Here is a 14,744-nt window from a genome sequence, read left to right on the forward strand (position 1 = left end):
ATACGTAAATAGGTACATTCATTGAATCTAGGTAAATAATTATAATATGAATATAAATTTAGCTAGGTACCTAAAAATACCTATAATTATGTAGCTACGAGTAAGTTACGTATACCCATATTTTGTGCTATAAATTTACCAATAAGTTAATATATATGGTGCAGGATACTATATGAAGCGTGTATGATAGAACTTTAAGAAACCGGCCCATATTTAGCTGCAAAAATATCTAAAAAATCTTAGCAGTTAATATGAACCGAGTTCCCAAAGATTCAAAAAGCTCGAACCTCGAACTGAAATCCGCGAAGCGATGTGCGTTTACTTTGATTTCCTTTTAAATCCGTTCGAGTAATTCGTAAATAGGTATTAAAAACAATACGAACTACACAACGGATATAGAAGAAAGATCAATTTATTTGTGAAACATAAGTGTGCGTGTGTTTGTGTGTGCGTTCGAAGTGATGTGCGTATTTATTCTAGAAGAATAGCTAAAATGCATAGGTATAGTTTGAAGATAGGTACCATGAATAAAGCAGTTAAATCTTGCGAAATTTCAACAAGTACATAGGTAAAATAAACCGGTAACAAAAAATCAAAAGCTGAGTTCAATGTACGAGAACTGATATTTCAGAAATTAAACTTTAATAAGTAATTAAAAACCCTTCGAAGAGAATTTAAAAACGTGCAGTTGCTGATTTAGAAAAAATTTTTACTATAGTCAGTCTACCCCAAACTTCAAATCACTGTTTAGAGTTTGAAAGATTTGAAAAATGTTAAAACATTATCACAGTGTGGGGAACCACGGAAACAAATTTTTTTCACCATTTCTATCAACATTTTTTTGTTTACCGACAATTTTCTTACATATGTCTCATTCAATTGATAATAGGTAGGCTACATTTTGAAATTTAAAATATCACAATTTTTGAAACAACTTCGAAAAATGAAAAATAGAAAATAATCCTGTAAATTCCTTAAAAACACAAATTAATGAGAGGTTGAAACAGAAAATAGAGGAAATACAAACACCAGGTTACCTTTAATTTTTCAAAATGTTAGATATGATACTTGATAAATAAATAGGTAGCAAGTACTTGAAGTAGTATTCGTTGAAAATAGCTCACCAACTCCACTTAAAAGCAACCTAATTTTTATGATGAATAAGTAGGTACCTAATTAAAAAACGCAAACCACAATTTTTTCGAAAATTTTCACTCAAAATTGAAAAGTTTTCCACGATCACGATGATAATGAAATCGAATGCAAAAAGACCCCATGACCCAACTTTCGAAAAAAATCCGCCAAAAACATTTAAATAAAAATCAATTAGGTGAAGCTTTTTTTCGAATTTGTAAAAACTATAATTATTTTCAAAAGAAATAACACCAAATAAACACAAAATCAAAGTACTCACCGAAACAAATACGATTCAGCTAAGCAACCGATCCTGATGTCCTGCATCCTGCGTACTCACGACATTCGCCAGCAGCACTAACCAGTAACCAGCTTCAAACCAGTCACTAGTGAGATCGTCTCAACTCCGCCTGTAACGTGGGTACTAGAAGTCTAGAACTAGATTACAACGCAATCTGCATTATTCGAAATTAAACGTAATAAGAATAACAACAGAATGAAATTCTTTTCAGGGGGAATCAGGGGAAATGATATATTCTCCAGTGAGTAGGGTAGGAGGTGACATTTATGCTAACCTTCCTGACCAGTGTAAAAATGGAATTGATCGTTTGGAGGGTTGGACGATTAAAAGGAGGAGAAATAGAGACTGAAGTTTTCAAATTTTTAGATGAAACTGGATCCAATCCAATTATCCTACGTTCAATATAAGCACTATGAAATTATTTTTTGAACCGAAAATGGATTTGAACTATCATCAGTTATCCAAAAATGTTGCCTCTTAGTCTTGGGTATGTTTGTTTTCTTTTTCGATAAATTCAATCTGAAAAAAATATTCTAATCAAGTATTAAAACATTTCCTAATGTAGGTGCTGTATGTGAGTAGGTACAGGTAGGTACTTCTGAAATTAGATAGTAGATTTCGATAATTGTGCAACTTTGCAGGAAATGAAGGTAGGTATGAAAAAAATTCAACATGAAAGTTATGAATCATAAATTCAAGCCATCCGTGGCTTACCTACTTGCTCTAACTCAAATCAGAAAACCAATTCTTCTTACCTATCCTATGAAATATGAATAAACAGACAAATTCTCAGATTCTACGCCCAACAAAATGCCAATCGACTCAAAAAATTTTGAATCATACAACACAAGAAGGAATCAAAAAAGGGTTCCAAAATACGTACACCAAGAGCGCAAATTTCAGGTGCTGAAAATTGTTTCTCGATTTTTAGAAAATTTTTGAAATGTTAAAATCTCATTAACTATAGTTTACAGATAAGGTGTAAACTTGGATTTACTGTCTTCGTGACCCTTTTGATCGACTTTGGTACATACTTGCAAAATTTAAATTCAACGTTTTCTTCAGTAAGTTGATAATTATTTTTGGAAACAAATAAAAATTTTTTGCGTACGTACGGAATGAATAAAAAAGGCTTGAATTCAGTTTGTACCCTGTCTTGGACCCTCCCAGCAAAATGGTGATGGATTTAAGGTGTTCTGGAGCCTTAGACAGATTTTTAAATTCTTCCGGTTTTGGTAAGATGCAATAAAAAGGGTCAAGATCGAATTTACCGCCTGCCTATAAACTCAGATTTACCGTCTTTCTTCCACCATCGAAAATAGTAACATGTTGGTTTACAGGCGATTGAAAATTTTCCAGACTTTAGTTGTTGCTTATGAGTGAATGAAATCTAATGACGCAAACACTTCCAGATGTGCATTGATGATTGAAATCCTCGTTTACTATGTTGATTGAAATCATTCATTCAAACATTAAACAATACACTTAGGTATTGAAAGAAAACTTGGATCAAATTTCTTTTTCTTTTGATTAGTAGACTGGAAAACATAATTTTATTGTTTAACGTTAAAGTGGTTCGATCAGTTAGAAATAAGAACAAATTTATTATTTAGAATGAGTTTCTTTGCGTATTTCAAAACAAAAAATCCTACTTGCAAATGAGTTCTTGAGATGAATAAATAGAACAGACATCACTAGAAATTTATCGTTTATTACACAATACACATTTTATAACAAATGTCGAAATAATGAAATTGGCAAATTCCAAAATAAATAATCAATACATACAAGGCACAGAAGTAAAAAAAAATGACATGAAAAACAATGAGAATCATTTAGTAATTAATTACAATGTTTAAAAAAATATATTATGTTTACTTTGCGAAAACGTTAAATTTCAGTTTAATTTTTATACGTATTTACCGGATACAAAAGTAAGAATATGGAGCTATAATTCGATGATATAAACCATTCAAAATCTAATGACATACATATTCTATGATTTTTAATCGTACGCTTATTAAATCTAGACAAATTCACGTTTCATTCGCTCTAAGCGTATTTATTATAGCATTATTGCGTTTTTCCAATGAATTTGGACGTGTTTTCTCAACTTTGTATCCACCATCGTAAGATCTTGACGATGAATAATTTGAACTCTAGGAGCTGAATTTACCCACGTCCCACCTGAATCAAGAATTGCTTCTGTTTTGCCTTTTCCAGAATTTTTTCACATCATCATGACTAGATTTTGTAACAACCTGTTGGAAACAAAACAGGTCAATTTATATTCTGAAAAAAAGATAACTACGGGAAAAACTGTATAACAAACCATGGTTCTTTTTCTTTCATTTTGCCATACGAGTACTCCGAGATCTTGAGCATAATCTCTAAGCGTTTCGAAATCACTTTGGGACATGAATTGAGAATACAGTACTCCTTCGGAGAATATAAATCTGTTTCTTTCTTGTTCCCATAGATAGATTTGGTCGACAACCGTAGGAGGTAGAATTGGAGTACCAGGATGGAGCATTTTTGGATGAGCGTGCATTCGTAAAAATCCGACAATTTGATCAGCTGTGATACCGCTTCGTAAGGCGGTTCGAATAGAATCACGAGTAAGTACACCGACGGTTACGTTTGGGAACCTAAAAAATTACATTTTAAATAATTGAAATAGAAAAAATATCGAAAAATAATTCAAAGTTATCGTTTTCATTCACCTATAAATGAGATTGGTGAACAATCCGACTAAAGCTACTTTTAAATTAGAATCTGTGTATGCGTAAACTCTGTAATTCGTCTCAACAACAATGTAACCTTCTCTTATAACGTTTTCAGCCTGATTTTGTCCAGAGGCCATATTCAACACCAATCGAGTAGGATAGAAACGACCAGCTTTCCTCTAAAATTTAAAAATCGAATAATGTACATGGGACCGTTCGTAACACTAATGACAATAAAAAAATACAAATCAGACGTACCTTTCTCTGATACACCAGACCAAATTCACGAAGATGTTGCAAAAACACTAAAAGTCCTTCGCTCATACCTTCTGTACTATAATCCTACAAAAACAAACAAATTTGTTAATAATTTTCGCACATTTTCGGCGTTTAAAAAATAAATAAATAAACGTGACCAACTTTTCCTAAAATACTGAATCGCAACTGGAATAAGAAATTGAGACAATGCGATAGATTTAATCCCTTTTCTTCTACCGTGCTTAAATATTGAAGAATGAAATACCACACTTGAGCAGCAGTATCCATTAATAAAAATTGAAACCCTTCGCGAGTAATTATAGCACTGCCATCGTTATCGCTACAAACAAAGTAAGAGAAATAACTTTCAAGAAAATGTAATTTAGAAAAATCTGCTCGAATGAACTAGTTTTACCATCTCATTAATCCGGCATGTAATAGATTTCGTACCGCATCTGCAGATATTCCTTCTTGTTGATGAGAACCGACCATATAATGTAAAACACATTCCCAACGTTCCATCGCATAAGCGTCTAAAAAAGCAATATCTCTGGGTTTTGTATCCGCTTCTAAATGAGATGACATGAACAAACTTTTACCCCTGTAGGAAGTAAAAATAAAATGAAAATCAGGTATTGGATTCTTAACATTATTCATAATGATACTAACCCTCCTAATAACGCTACTCTGACGTGTTTTTTGAATATTGGGTTCAATTCCCAGACAGCTAAACCACCAGTGGCCGATGACTCTTTCCATATTTTCAATTCCGTCAGCGCTTCTACAGCTTCTTTGTGTTCTCTGCGAATCAATCAAAGACTTAGATTTGTAAAACAACAGCGAATGATGATTTATTAAAAATATTACTTGGCATAAGCTTTAGAGAGCCAGGATTCAATCACAGCCTGAGGAACCGGTTGGTCAACGAATAATATCCGTATAAGATAGTGTTTGGCTATCTCTGATAGTTCTCTGTAATCATACTTGAAATGTACATGCAATTCTACGTAAACTAATTAATTTCTGCTTCAAATTACTAACCGGTAAACGGCTAAACATGTTATAGGATGAACATATAACTGATCTAGGACCGTAGAGGATAAAGTTTTCATGTATTCGTGAAGATTTTTACACTGCAAAGTCTTGGACTTTAGTTCTATTTTACTCGATTTTTTATTGCTGTTTGACTCTGCCATGATTATGGATGCGGATTTGATTCATTCTCAGAGGTACATGATAACGTATAATTAATACTGTTGAGCAAAAAATACACCAGTTATTTCTTTCTTTAGTTAGGAAATTAGAAATTGAAAACTTTTCGAAGTAAAGGATGCTAATAAATGCGGTGTGATGGTGATAAACTGATAAGGGAAAGGAAACCAACTTATCGATTGTAGACCTATCGATGTTACTTATCGAGTTATCGAGTTATTGATATCGATATTATCGAAAACGTTTGTTATCAAAAATTTTTATTTTTAATTTGATTTTGAGTTTTTTGTTAATCTCTCGAAGTCTCGAATTTTTACATGGTTTTAATATTTTCGTATATTCCGATGAAAAATGCTTCTATTGCAGTCAAAAACTGCTTCTATTTGAGTTATCTTACCTGTTCCAACAATCATTTCTTGTTTCCTGAGCTCAGTCATTGATCATAAAATCAATTTAAATTTTCATTCATCTCTCATCTGTCGGCCTCTTGCATGGATGAGTCGGTTGTCAAACGTTTTGTATGTGAGTATTGCGGGTTTGCAGCGAATAAAAAATTCAACTTGTGTCGTCACATTAAGCTATGTCATTTAAGTGCCAATCATCTTGTGAGAAGTAAAATAGCATGTGCATTATGTGATCAGTCAGTACTGAACAGAGATGATTTAACAACACATCTCTCGGAAGTTCACCAGCAAACCATCAAAACTGAAACATTGAAGTTTTCTTCTCCAATTGGTACGACTCGAGTAATCTTTCATTGACATAAACACTAGAATTATAAGGTATAGTTTTCGTGTAAATGAATTAGAATTCACGTTTTTGTTGCAGAATTTGAAGCATGGAGAAAACGCATAGAAGCCGAACATGTCTGCCGATATGTTCGACAGTCGGGAATTTTGAAACGTAGCAATGGACTCATCATTCAGTACTTGTATTGCCATAGAGATGGTTTCCTTCGTGATCGTTCCACAGGTTCGCGGAAAAGTCAGGGATCCAGTAAGATGAACGGTGCTTGTCCATCTAAAATTACTTACAAGGAACTTCCGTCGGGTGAAGTCGGTGTGACATTTGTGAGCACTCATCTAGGACACTGTGATTTTGTTAGACGATTGTATATACCGAAGGAAGATAGAATAAAAATTGCTGGTAATTGTAGCGAGATAATTCCATAAAGTATTCCTCGTATTAATTGGCAATGCATTGTATCTAATCGTTTGAATTTTCTTTTCAGAAAAAATTAAACAAGGTATACCATACGACGTAATTTTACAGTCTCTTCGTGAAGATGTTTCCGATGGTCCATGGCCGAATGGAGTTATTAATAAACGAGACCTACGGAATATTGCTCGAGATTTCAAACTAGATCAACCAAAAGGCCACGTAAATGATTTTTACAGTGTCGATCTATGGTATAAAAAAATCAGTGCCGTTAATAATCCCGATGCGAGCTCGATTTTATTCTATAAAAAAAGCGGCGAAGCAATCAACGATGAACGACTTCAAAAGAACGATGTAATGCTGATTATTGCGAACGAATTTCAAAGACTGATGCTGAAAAAATACGGTGGTAACGTCGTTTGTACAGATGTAGTGCACGGTGCAAAGCCGGACGATTTTTATGCGATAACCATTATGATCTTAGACCAATCAGGTACAGGATTTCCGGCCGCATATTGTTTCACAAACAAAAAAGATGCAAAAATGTTCTCAGTGTTGTATGGAAAATTACGAGAGCAAGTGGGACAGCTGCGTACAGAGATATTCATATCGGGTGACGAAGAATCATCTTACGATGGTTGGAAGAGTGTAATGGGACCTGTGCCATATCGTTTATTGTGTCCGTGGATCATCGACACTTCTTGGCGACAGAACTTGATCAGTAAAGTGACTAATCCGCAAAAACGTGCGATAATGTACAAAACCTTGAACGATTTGTTGCAAGAACCCGATACTCGAATATTTGATACCTTGTTAACGAATTTTTTGCGACAAATTATGAATGATCCTGAAACGCAATCGTTTGGATCGTATTTTTCGACTTTCTACGCATTTCGGCCAGCTTTCTGGGCATATAGTCATATACAGAGCTGTGGTTTAGACTCCGATTTACCATTAGACGCTGTACATAAAGTGGTGAACAGTTACTACATTCATGCCAAAAGGAGTTTTCGGTTAGCTACATGCTTGGACTCTTTAATGAGATACACGAGGGATACTTCGTGTCTAAGTCAGGGTAAAAAGCCTAAACCTCAACGAACTGCTCACAAAAAGGAGATTATGATCGCTCATGAAAAAGCTCAACAGACTGATTGGAACCAACACTTTGAATATGTCGACGAAGTTATTCCAAATATGTGGTACGTTCGATCTCATACCAATGAAGAAATCAAATATGCGGTCGAGTTGTTGCTAGAACAGCCACAAGTATGCAGTAGTTCTTGTTCATCGACGTGCGAACAATGCATTCCGAAAATCTGCGTTCATACTTTCTCGTGCGAATGCACCGACTATGTGATGAGAAGAAACATTTGTAAACATATCCACGCTCTCGTTATATTCCCCAATGTTCCTAAAGAAATTAGTGTGATACAGTGTGATTCAACTTTTCAAGATGATGACATCATTTTGGACGAAGCTGTCGTGGAGATTGAGTGCGATGTTTCTCCGACATTAGAGACTAGCGGTTTGAAAGAATCCGGGACTTATGATTTACCAGCAGTTGAAAATAAATTAGAACAGGTCGTAGGATATTTGAAATCGAATCCTGATTGCACCAGTGAAGAAACCAGTAGACTGTCACAATTAGCGGACGAAATGTTGAATATCCTGCATTATCGAGCAAAAACGAAATGAATTTTCTACATATAATATTGAGTTTATGAATCATTTTTAATGTAATGTTGTTTTGTTTTCTATTTCTTAATGTTGCGTGAAATTAAAAATAAGATCGCAAATAATATAAATTTGTGACGTTAAAGACGGTGCTTGTACTTATTACCTATCTATTTAATTTTCAAAAATTGCAAGTCGACGAAAATTTTTTCCTAAATGGAGTTTGGAAACGAGTAAAATTTGCATAATCAGTTATGGGATTTATGGTTACCTACCTACTTGGAAATTTATGAGATATCTTCAACGTATTTATTTAATGGAAATTAAAAAAAGCGATAGAGTGAATCTCAGAATCTGAAAACACTGAAGAAAAAACAACTGTTCAACAGTGCAATAAAATCCTAATATCGATAGTGCGATTACATGTATCGACAATTCGACATGCACCTGTCATATATCGATTATTTATTTACACCAGCTGGGCTAATCAACATTTCACGCTAAGTTCGATAAATTATCTAGGTAATGACTTCTCACTCAACTTTATCTGGTCTTATCGTAAATCCATTTTGACGCGTTTAATTAAGTTAATATGTAGCAGAAGCTCATTCGCGTGAGAATCGTGAACGCGTCGATTACTTCAAATCTTCAATTTGCACAATCATCTATTACCATCAATTTTTTTTAATTCGGCTCCAAGTATGCTATTGTTCAAGAACCTAGTTCATAGGTAAGCATAATAATGATTACTTGATTTATTGTAAAAAGCATTGTTTCTCAAAACAGCATCAGAATTACTTACATATTTTATTTCGCAGATCTCAGCTGTTCTTAAAAGCTCAGTCGTTTCCTGCAATCTCATGCCTATCTCAGACAATATTTTTGAAAATGAAGTACTCTACGAGTTTTGATTCAGATACGAAGTATAGAAGATTTAATTCTCGTTTCAAGACTAAAAACTATTACAAATTCGTTTCTGTGATCGTTGTGTCTTCCTGTGGGGCTTATTTATTGAAAGGTAATTACTTTTAGCAATTTGTGTCTTCAAACCGGCAAGTCAATAATTTTTGAAATTTTTTCTGTTCTAGATAGAAAAATTTTCTTGTCAAGTGATGAAACCAGCTCTAGAAAGCCATCCTATCCAATGTACACTTTGGAAGAAGTATCTAAACATGCAACTAAACAGGATCGAATTTGGGTAACGTACGAAGATAGAGTATATGATATTACAGAATTCGTAGATGATCATCCCGGTGGAGATGTTATTATGATGGCTGCTGGAAGTGCATTAGATCCATTCTGGATAACCTACGGATTCCATAAACAGGCTGAAGTAATAAAAATATTGGAGACTTATCGAATAGGTGAATTTTTGTTTGTTGAAAGTCGTGTTCATTTGAAGAAATGACTCAACTTATTTTTCAAAAAAAAAATTGATATAACTTTCTATCATTCAATTATCGTAAACAATTTTAATGTTTTGGAATTAAAATAAATTCGAAGATTGATGGAACATAATCAGAATTCAGATATTTTAATAAGAACATAAATCACGTAGTTTTTTTAAAAAAAGTATCACGCAATTATTTCACTCTACCACTCGAAAGAGCTTAATATACTTTTTCATGCATCATTTAATACGCATATTTCACGTGATAGCGTTTTTTTCTGCGTGCAAGTGGATTACTATGTGCTTGAAATACTATTCTGTTTTCCAGGTAACATCAGTAAAGAAGAAAGTGCTGAAAGTGTGGCCAATTTGATGGATCCTTATGACAGCGATCCTGAAAGGAATCCGATACTGAAAATAAACGCGCACAAACCTTTCAATGCTGAACCACCTTTACCTTTACTGGTGCAGAATTTTATCACACCGTCGTAGGTAGAAAATTAATGACATACTTAAATTTTTGACACCTGGTGATAATAACCTATGAATATGTCTGCTTTCTTTCATTCATTTCTAGAGATTTGTTTTACATTCGGAATCATTTACCTGTACCTTTGGTTGATGAAAAAGATTACGAATTAGAGATCACTGGAATGGGTGTTGAAGAAAAGGCATTAACTTTGGATATTTTGAAGTCGAAATTTGAAAAAGTCTCCGTAACTGCAACTATTCAATGTGCTGGAAATAGAAGGAGCGATATGGTCAAGGTATATGCTAAAGATTAAAAATAATGTAGGTACCTAAAATTTATTCGCAAAAATTCTAATGTTACAATTTTATCGTAGGTAAAGCCAGTAAAAGGTCTCAACTGGGAAGGTGGTGCCATAGGAAATGCAGTATGGTCTGGGGTTCGTTTACGCGATGTTTTGGAATTTTGTGGTCTGAAGGATGTGTCCAAAATTCGTCATATACAAGTAGGCTGGTTTTTTTATCGACCTACATCATATAATATATAGCCACTTTTCTACAGTACGTTTCATTTAGTTTGAAGGATTGGATACAGATCCAACTAATGTCCCTTACGGTGCTTCGATTCCGATAGAAAAACTTTTAAATCCATTATCTGATGTTATATTAGCATATGAAATGAACGGAGAACCATTAAGCAGGGATCATGGTTATCCACTGAGAGTCATAGTTCCTGGAGTGGCTGGCGCTAGGAATGTCAAATGGCTAGGTAAATTTCAATTTTACAGAAAAAAAATCAAAATTTTGAAGAAAAAAAAATTGAAAATTATACTGAAATTTTATTATTTGGCAGGAAAAATAATATTATCGGATAAAGAGAGTGATTCGCATTGGCAACAAAACGATTACAAAGGATTCTGTCCCAGCGTAGATTGGGATACAGTAGATTTTAAATCATCTTTAGCTATACAAGAATTACCTGTGATATCTGCCATTTGCGATCCTTTGGAAGGGCAGAGAGTAAGCTTGCAAAATGGGAAACTAATAGTTAATGGTAATACTCCTCCGCCTATTTTTTGGACTTGATTTTCGTTATTAATTTTAATTCGTTTCTATTCAAATTCTCGTAGGCTATGCATGGTCGGGCGGTGGTTGCAAAGTGATCAGAGTTGACGTTACTGCAAATAAAGGTCAACATTGGCAACCAGCTGAAATAATTCAACAAGAAAACGCTAATCCGGGACGTTGTTGGTCATGGGTATTATGGCGAGCTGAAATTCCTATGAATGAGAATGTTAATGAAGTAAGTTGAATGCGTGGGTGTTGGCGTAATCTTAATGTATTTTGAAACTATGAGTATTGATTATGGTGATGTTTCAATTTCAGGTGGAAATTTGGGCAAAGGCCGTAGATTCTAACTATAACACGCAACCGGAAAGCTTTGAAAATATATGGAATTTAAGAGGAGTTCTGGCAAATGCGTATCATCGAGTTAGAGTTAATGTAATTAATAAAGACAAAATAAGATGAGAAATTCATTCATGTTATTTTCTTGCGAAGTTATTAGGCCAATTTTATTTTTTATTTTCATTTTTATAAAGGTGCTCATTTTATAAGTATTATGTTGGTTGTTAGGTACAAACAAAATTATTCGCTTTTATTTCTATGTAGTAGGTAATTATTTGATTGTATTTTTATCGAGTTATCAATGCGATAACCAAATTCTTGATTGTTCAATTTCAAATTTTTTTGGTAACTTATTGTGATACCCTGCATTTAATTCATTGTGATTTAAATTTTTCGTTGAAGTAATTTAATTGTGAGCTTAGCTGATAAGCTTTATATTATTATTTATGGTGCATCACGGTTCACATACATAAGTTTCACATGTACTCAAATTTATTATGTTTCGATTTCATGGTAGAAATGGGAAATATATTTTATTTTCATCTTTCACCTGAATTTCCTCATTCAATTTCACTTTGGTTATACTTCTATAAATTCGAAGCGAAGTACGTACGAAAAAGAAAAACAGATAATTTTTTCCTAGACAGGAAGACTTCCATTTTTTTTGGTACTTACTGAAGAGTGAAGAACGAAGATATCTGGTTGAACCAAACCAAGGCAAGAACCATAAAAGTAATTTTGAAAGCTGAAATATTTTTTATCGACAGCTTTTTCATTAGAAATTATAGTAAAACTGTAAAACACTTCGAATTAAACAAGTAACAATGGATGAACTACGCAAATTTTTTTGTGAGGATTCATTCATGTTTCAAAAATCAAAAGTCTTAGATCTTTAGATCCTTACGAATTTCATGTACGTCGAATTTTGAGGTTTATGAGAGACTATTGTTCATAATTCACGTTCTTAATTTTCAATCGGTGCAATTAATTTTAATAATTTCAAAGTTTTATTTTAAAATTTAAATTTAAAAAAAAAAAAAAAATTTTCGTCAAAATTTTATTTAAAAAAAAAGTAAAAAAAAACTGAAAAGTAACACCGTAGTATTACAGTGCCAACCAAAAAATGCCACCGTAATAAATTCCAAAGGTTAAAATTTTAGATTATTTTTTCGTGGTCACACTGCGAAGAGAAACTTCCATTGCAAAGTTTTATTTATTTGCTGCGTAAATGGAGATGGTCTATACTCACCACGTTCATGGAACACAAGTGAACGACTGACTGAATCATATGTTCGATTTCCGATCTCATCTGATCCATCACTCAACACTCATACGGCACTGCTTTACGAGCATCCTTTCGCGTATTTTATTTCGATTTAAAATTTTTTTCATTGCAATTTTTGTATTTTGGTAAAATAGCTGTTTTCAGTGTTGGGGGGCGTTGTGTCCGCTCACCTCGGCTTCGCCTCGGTTGCGCGGGTCGCTTTGTTGTTCATACTATGTCTGTTAACTTCCCTCGGCCTTCGGCCTCGGTGAGCAGTGCTGTGAGAACGAACGAAAACGGGAACGGGAACGCATAAAGAACGCAACTTTTCAAATTTCCTTCAAAGAACGAACGGATAATCACACAAATCCTCTTGAAGAACGTTCTTACTGAGAATGAGAACATTAAATTTGTGAGAACGAGAACGGGAACGGGAACGGAGTGCTAATTTGCCATTCTTAGATGTTCTTTCAGGGTTCTCAAATTACCTCCCAAAACTCTGAAAAATAGGAAAAAATATGCTTTTTCCACAAACTTTTAGTAGTTTTTGGGTACAATAGAAGAAAATGAAAAAATTTCCATCAAAAATGGCTTCGCTTGTACCACAGAACCCTATTGGGAACGGGAACGGGAACACAGGAACGTAAATTTTGGAAATTTGATTGAGAACGAGAACGGGAACGGGAACGGGAACGCTTCTGCTTATGAAGCATAAGAACTAGGAACAGGATAACAGGAACGAGGTGTTAGATTTTTGGGAGTGATAAGGAATAAAGAACGGCGTTCTTTATTGTGAGAACAAAGAACGGGAACGGGAACGAGCACTTCCGCGTTCTCACAGCACTGTCGGTGAGTACAGTTTTTTTATAAACAACCGCAAGTGCTACATACACGGTAAATGTCCAGCCTCCGTCTGAACTCACCAAGGGGAGTAATGCTCATCGAGTGAAATATAAATTTTAAACGGCTCGGCTTCGCCTCGCCTAATGCGCGCACTATCCAAAAAAACAGTATTCGTGACGAAAAAGAAGGAAAAAATAAAATAAATTCACATGATCGTTCAATAATCAATTTGAAAAAAATTTGAATCGAAAAAAAATTTAAAAAAATTTTCAGGATCTGGCGGGGATCGATCTCTAGACCTTCCGCACTGTAATCCATATCTTTCACCACTCAGCCATCGACACTGCTTATCGAATAGCGTTTTCGTTCGGTATACAAGCTGGCAAACAGCGACGAAAACTCTTTGACTATATAATACTGGACTGCTAGCACCTACCTAAATTACACGTGAATTTGATAACGTCGCGTTGCCAACATGTATAACGTTATTCCGGTTTATAAGGCTCTGTTCGCACCCTCTCTTACCGCACTTCAGTGGAATCACCAAAGTGAGCGTAAACAACTAGGGCGAATTCCACTGAAGTGCGGTGAGAGAGGATGCGAACAGAGCCTTATAGAACGGACATGTTGGACCCGTCACGTTCATCACTGCTAGCAGTCCAGTATTATATAGTCAAAGCGAAAACTACCCCCCCACGCGCGCGTATACATGTACGCGTACGCGCTCGCAACTAGCAAAAAAGAACGAATCTGCACTGATACTTCATTGTTATGTTCCATGAACGTGGTGAGTATAGACCATCTCAGTATGATATAGTCAAAGCGAAAACTACCCCCCCACGCGCGCGTATACATGTACGCGTACGCGCTCGCAACTAGCAAAAAAGAACGAATCTGCACTGATACTTC

At 34.6% G+C, this 14,744-nt stretch overlaps 3 protein-coding genes across 3 annotated transcripts; 2 read left to right on the forward strand and 1 right to left on the reverse strand.

The window, feature by feature from the left end:
* Positions 1-3,126: 3,126 nt before the first annotated feature.
* mrn (general transcription factor IIH subunit 4 marionette) lies at positions 3,127-5,793 on the reverse strand. The gene is made up of 9 exons (XM_065350982.1): positions 5,461-5,793; positions 5,287-5,391; positions 5,089-5,220; positions 4,835-5,020; positions 4,582-4,759; positions 4,420-4,503; positions 4,159-4,340; positions 3,768-4,083; positions 3,127-3,696 (listed from the first exon to the last, which is right to left on the reverse strand). Exons 1-9 carry the CDS (start codon positions 5,613-5,615, stop codon positions 3,628-3,630), a joined length of 1,407 nt encoding a protein of 468 aa, XP_065207054.1. The 5' UTR covers positions 5,616-5,793; the 3' UTR covers positions 3,127-3,627.
* Positions 5,794-5,874: 81 nt separating this feature from the next.
* LOC135836259 (uncharacterized) lies at positions 5,875-8,608 on the forward strand. The gene is made up of 3 exons (XM_065350980.1): positions 5,875-6,366; positions 6,460-6,777; positions 6,863-8,608. The coding sequence occupies exons 1-3, from the start codon at positions 6,123-6,125 to the stop codon at positions 8,482-8,484; spliced, it is 2,184 nt and encodes a 727-aa protein (XP_065207052.1). The 5' UTR covers positions 5,875-6,122; the 3' UTR covers positions 8,485-8,608.
* Positions 8,609-8,892: 284 nt separating this feature from the next.
* On the forward strand, positions 8,893-12,277 carry shop (shopper). The gene is made up of 10 exons (XM_065350981.1): positions 8,893-9,193; positions 9,282-9,481; positions 9,552-9,827; positions 10,182-10,341; positions 10,431-10,620; positions 10,699-10,827; positions 10,898-11,090; positions 11,175-11,375; positions 11,452-11,624; positions 11,708-12,277. The coding sequence occupies exons 1-10, from the start codon at positions 9,165-9,167 to the stop codon at positions 11,849-11,851; spliced, it is 1,695 nt and encodes a 564-aa protein (XP_065207053.1). The 5' UTR covers positions 8,893-9,164; the 3' UTR covers positions 11,852-12,277.
* The last annotated feature ends 2,467 nt before the right edge of the window (positions 12,278-14,744 follow it).

The sequence above is a fragment of the Planococcus citri genome, chromosome 2 (assembly GCF_950023065.1).
Source record: "Planococcus citri chromosome 2, ihPlaCitr1.1, whole genome shotgun sequence".
NCBI lineage: Eukaryota > Metazoa > Arthropoda > Insecta > Hemiptera > Pseudococcidae > Planococcus > Planococcus citri.

Coding starts and splice junctions, on each gene's coding strand:
- mrn (XM_065350982.1), bottom strand. CDS start 5,615: ATGGCAGAGTCAAACAGCAATAAAAAATCGAGTAAAATAGAACTAAAG. Junction 4,760..4,834: donor CATGCCGGATTAATGAGATG/GTAAAACTAGTT, acceptor CTTTGTTTGTAG/CGATAACGATGGCAGTGCTA. Junction 4,504..4,581: donor GATTCAGTATTTTAGGAAAA/GTTGGTCACGTT, acceptor TTGTTTTTGTAG/GATTATAGTACAGAAGGTAT.
- LOC135836259 (XM_065350980.1), top strand. CDS start 6,123: ATGGATGAGTCGGTTGTCAAACGTTTTGTATGTGAGTATTGCGGGTTT. Junction 6,367..6,459: donor GAAGTTTTCTTCTCCAATTG/GTACGACTCGAG, acceptor TTTTTGTTGCAG/AATTTGAAGCATGGAGAAAA. Junction 6,778..6,862: donor AGATAGAATAAAAATTGCTG/GTAATTGTAGCG, acceptor TTTTCTTTTCAG/AAAAAATTAAACAAGGTATA.
- shop (XM_065350981.1), top strand. CDS start 9,165: ATGCTATTGTTCAAGAACCTAGTTCATAG. Junction 10,828..10,897: donor CCAAAATTCGTCATATACAA/GTAGGCTGGTTT, acceptor CGTTTCATTTAG/TTTGAAGGATTGGATACAGA. Junction 11,376..11,451: donor TGGGAAACTAATAGTTAATG/GTAATACTCCTC, acceptor AAATTCTCGTAG/GCTATGCATGGTCGGGCGGT.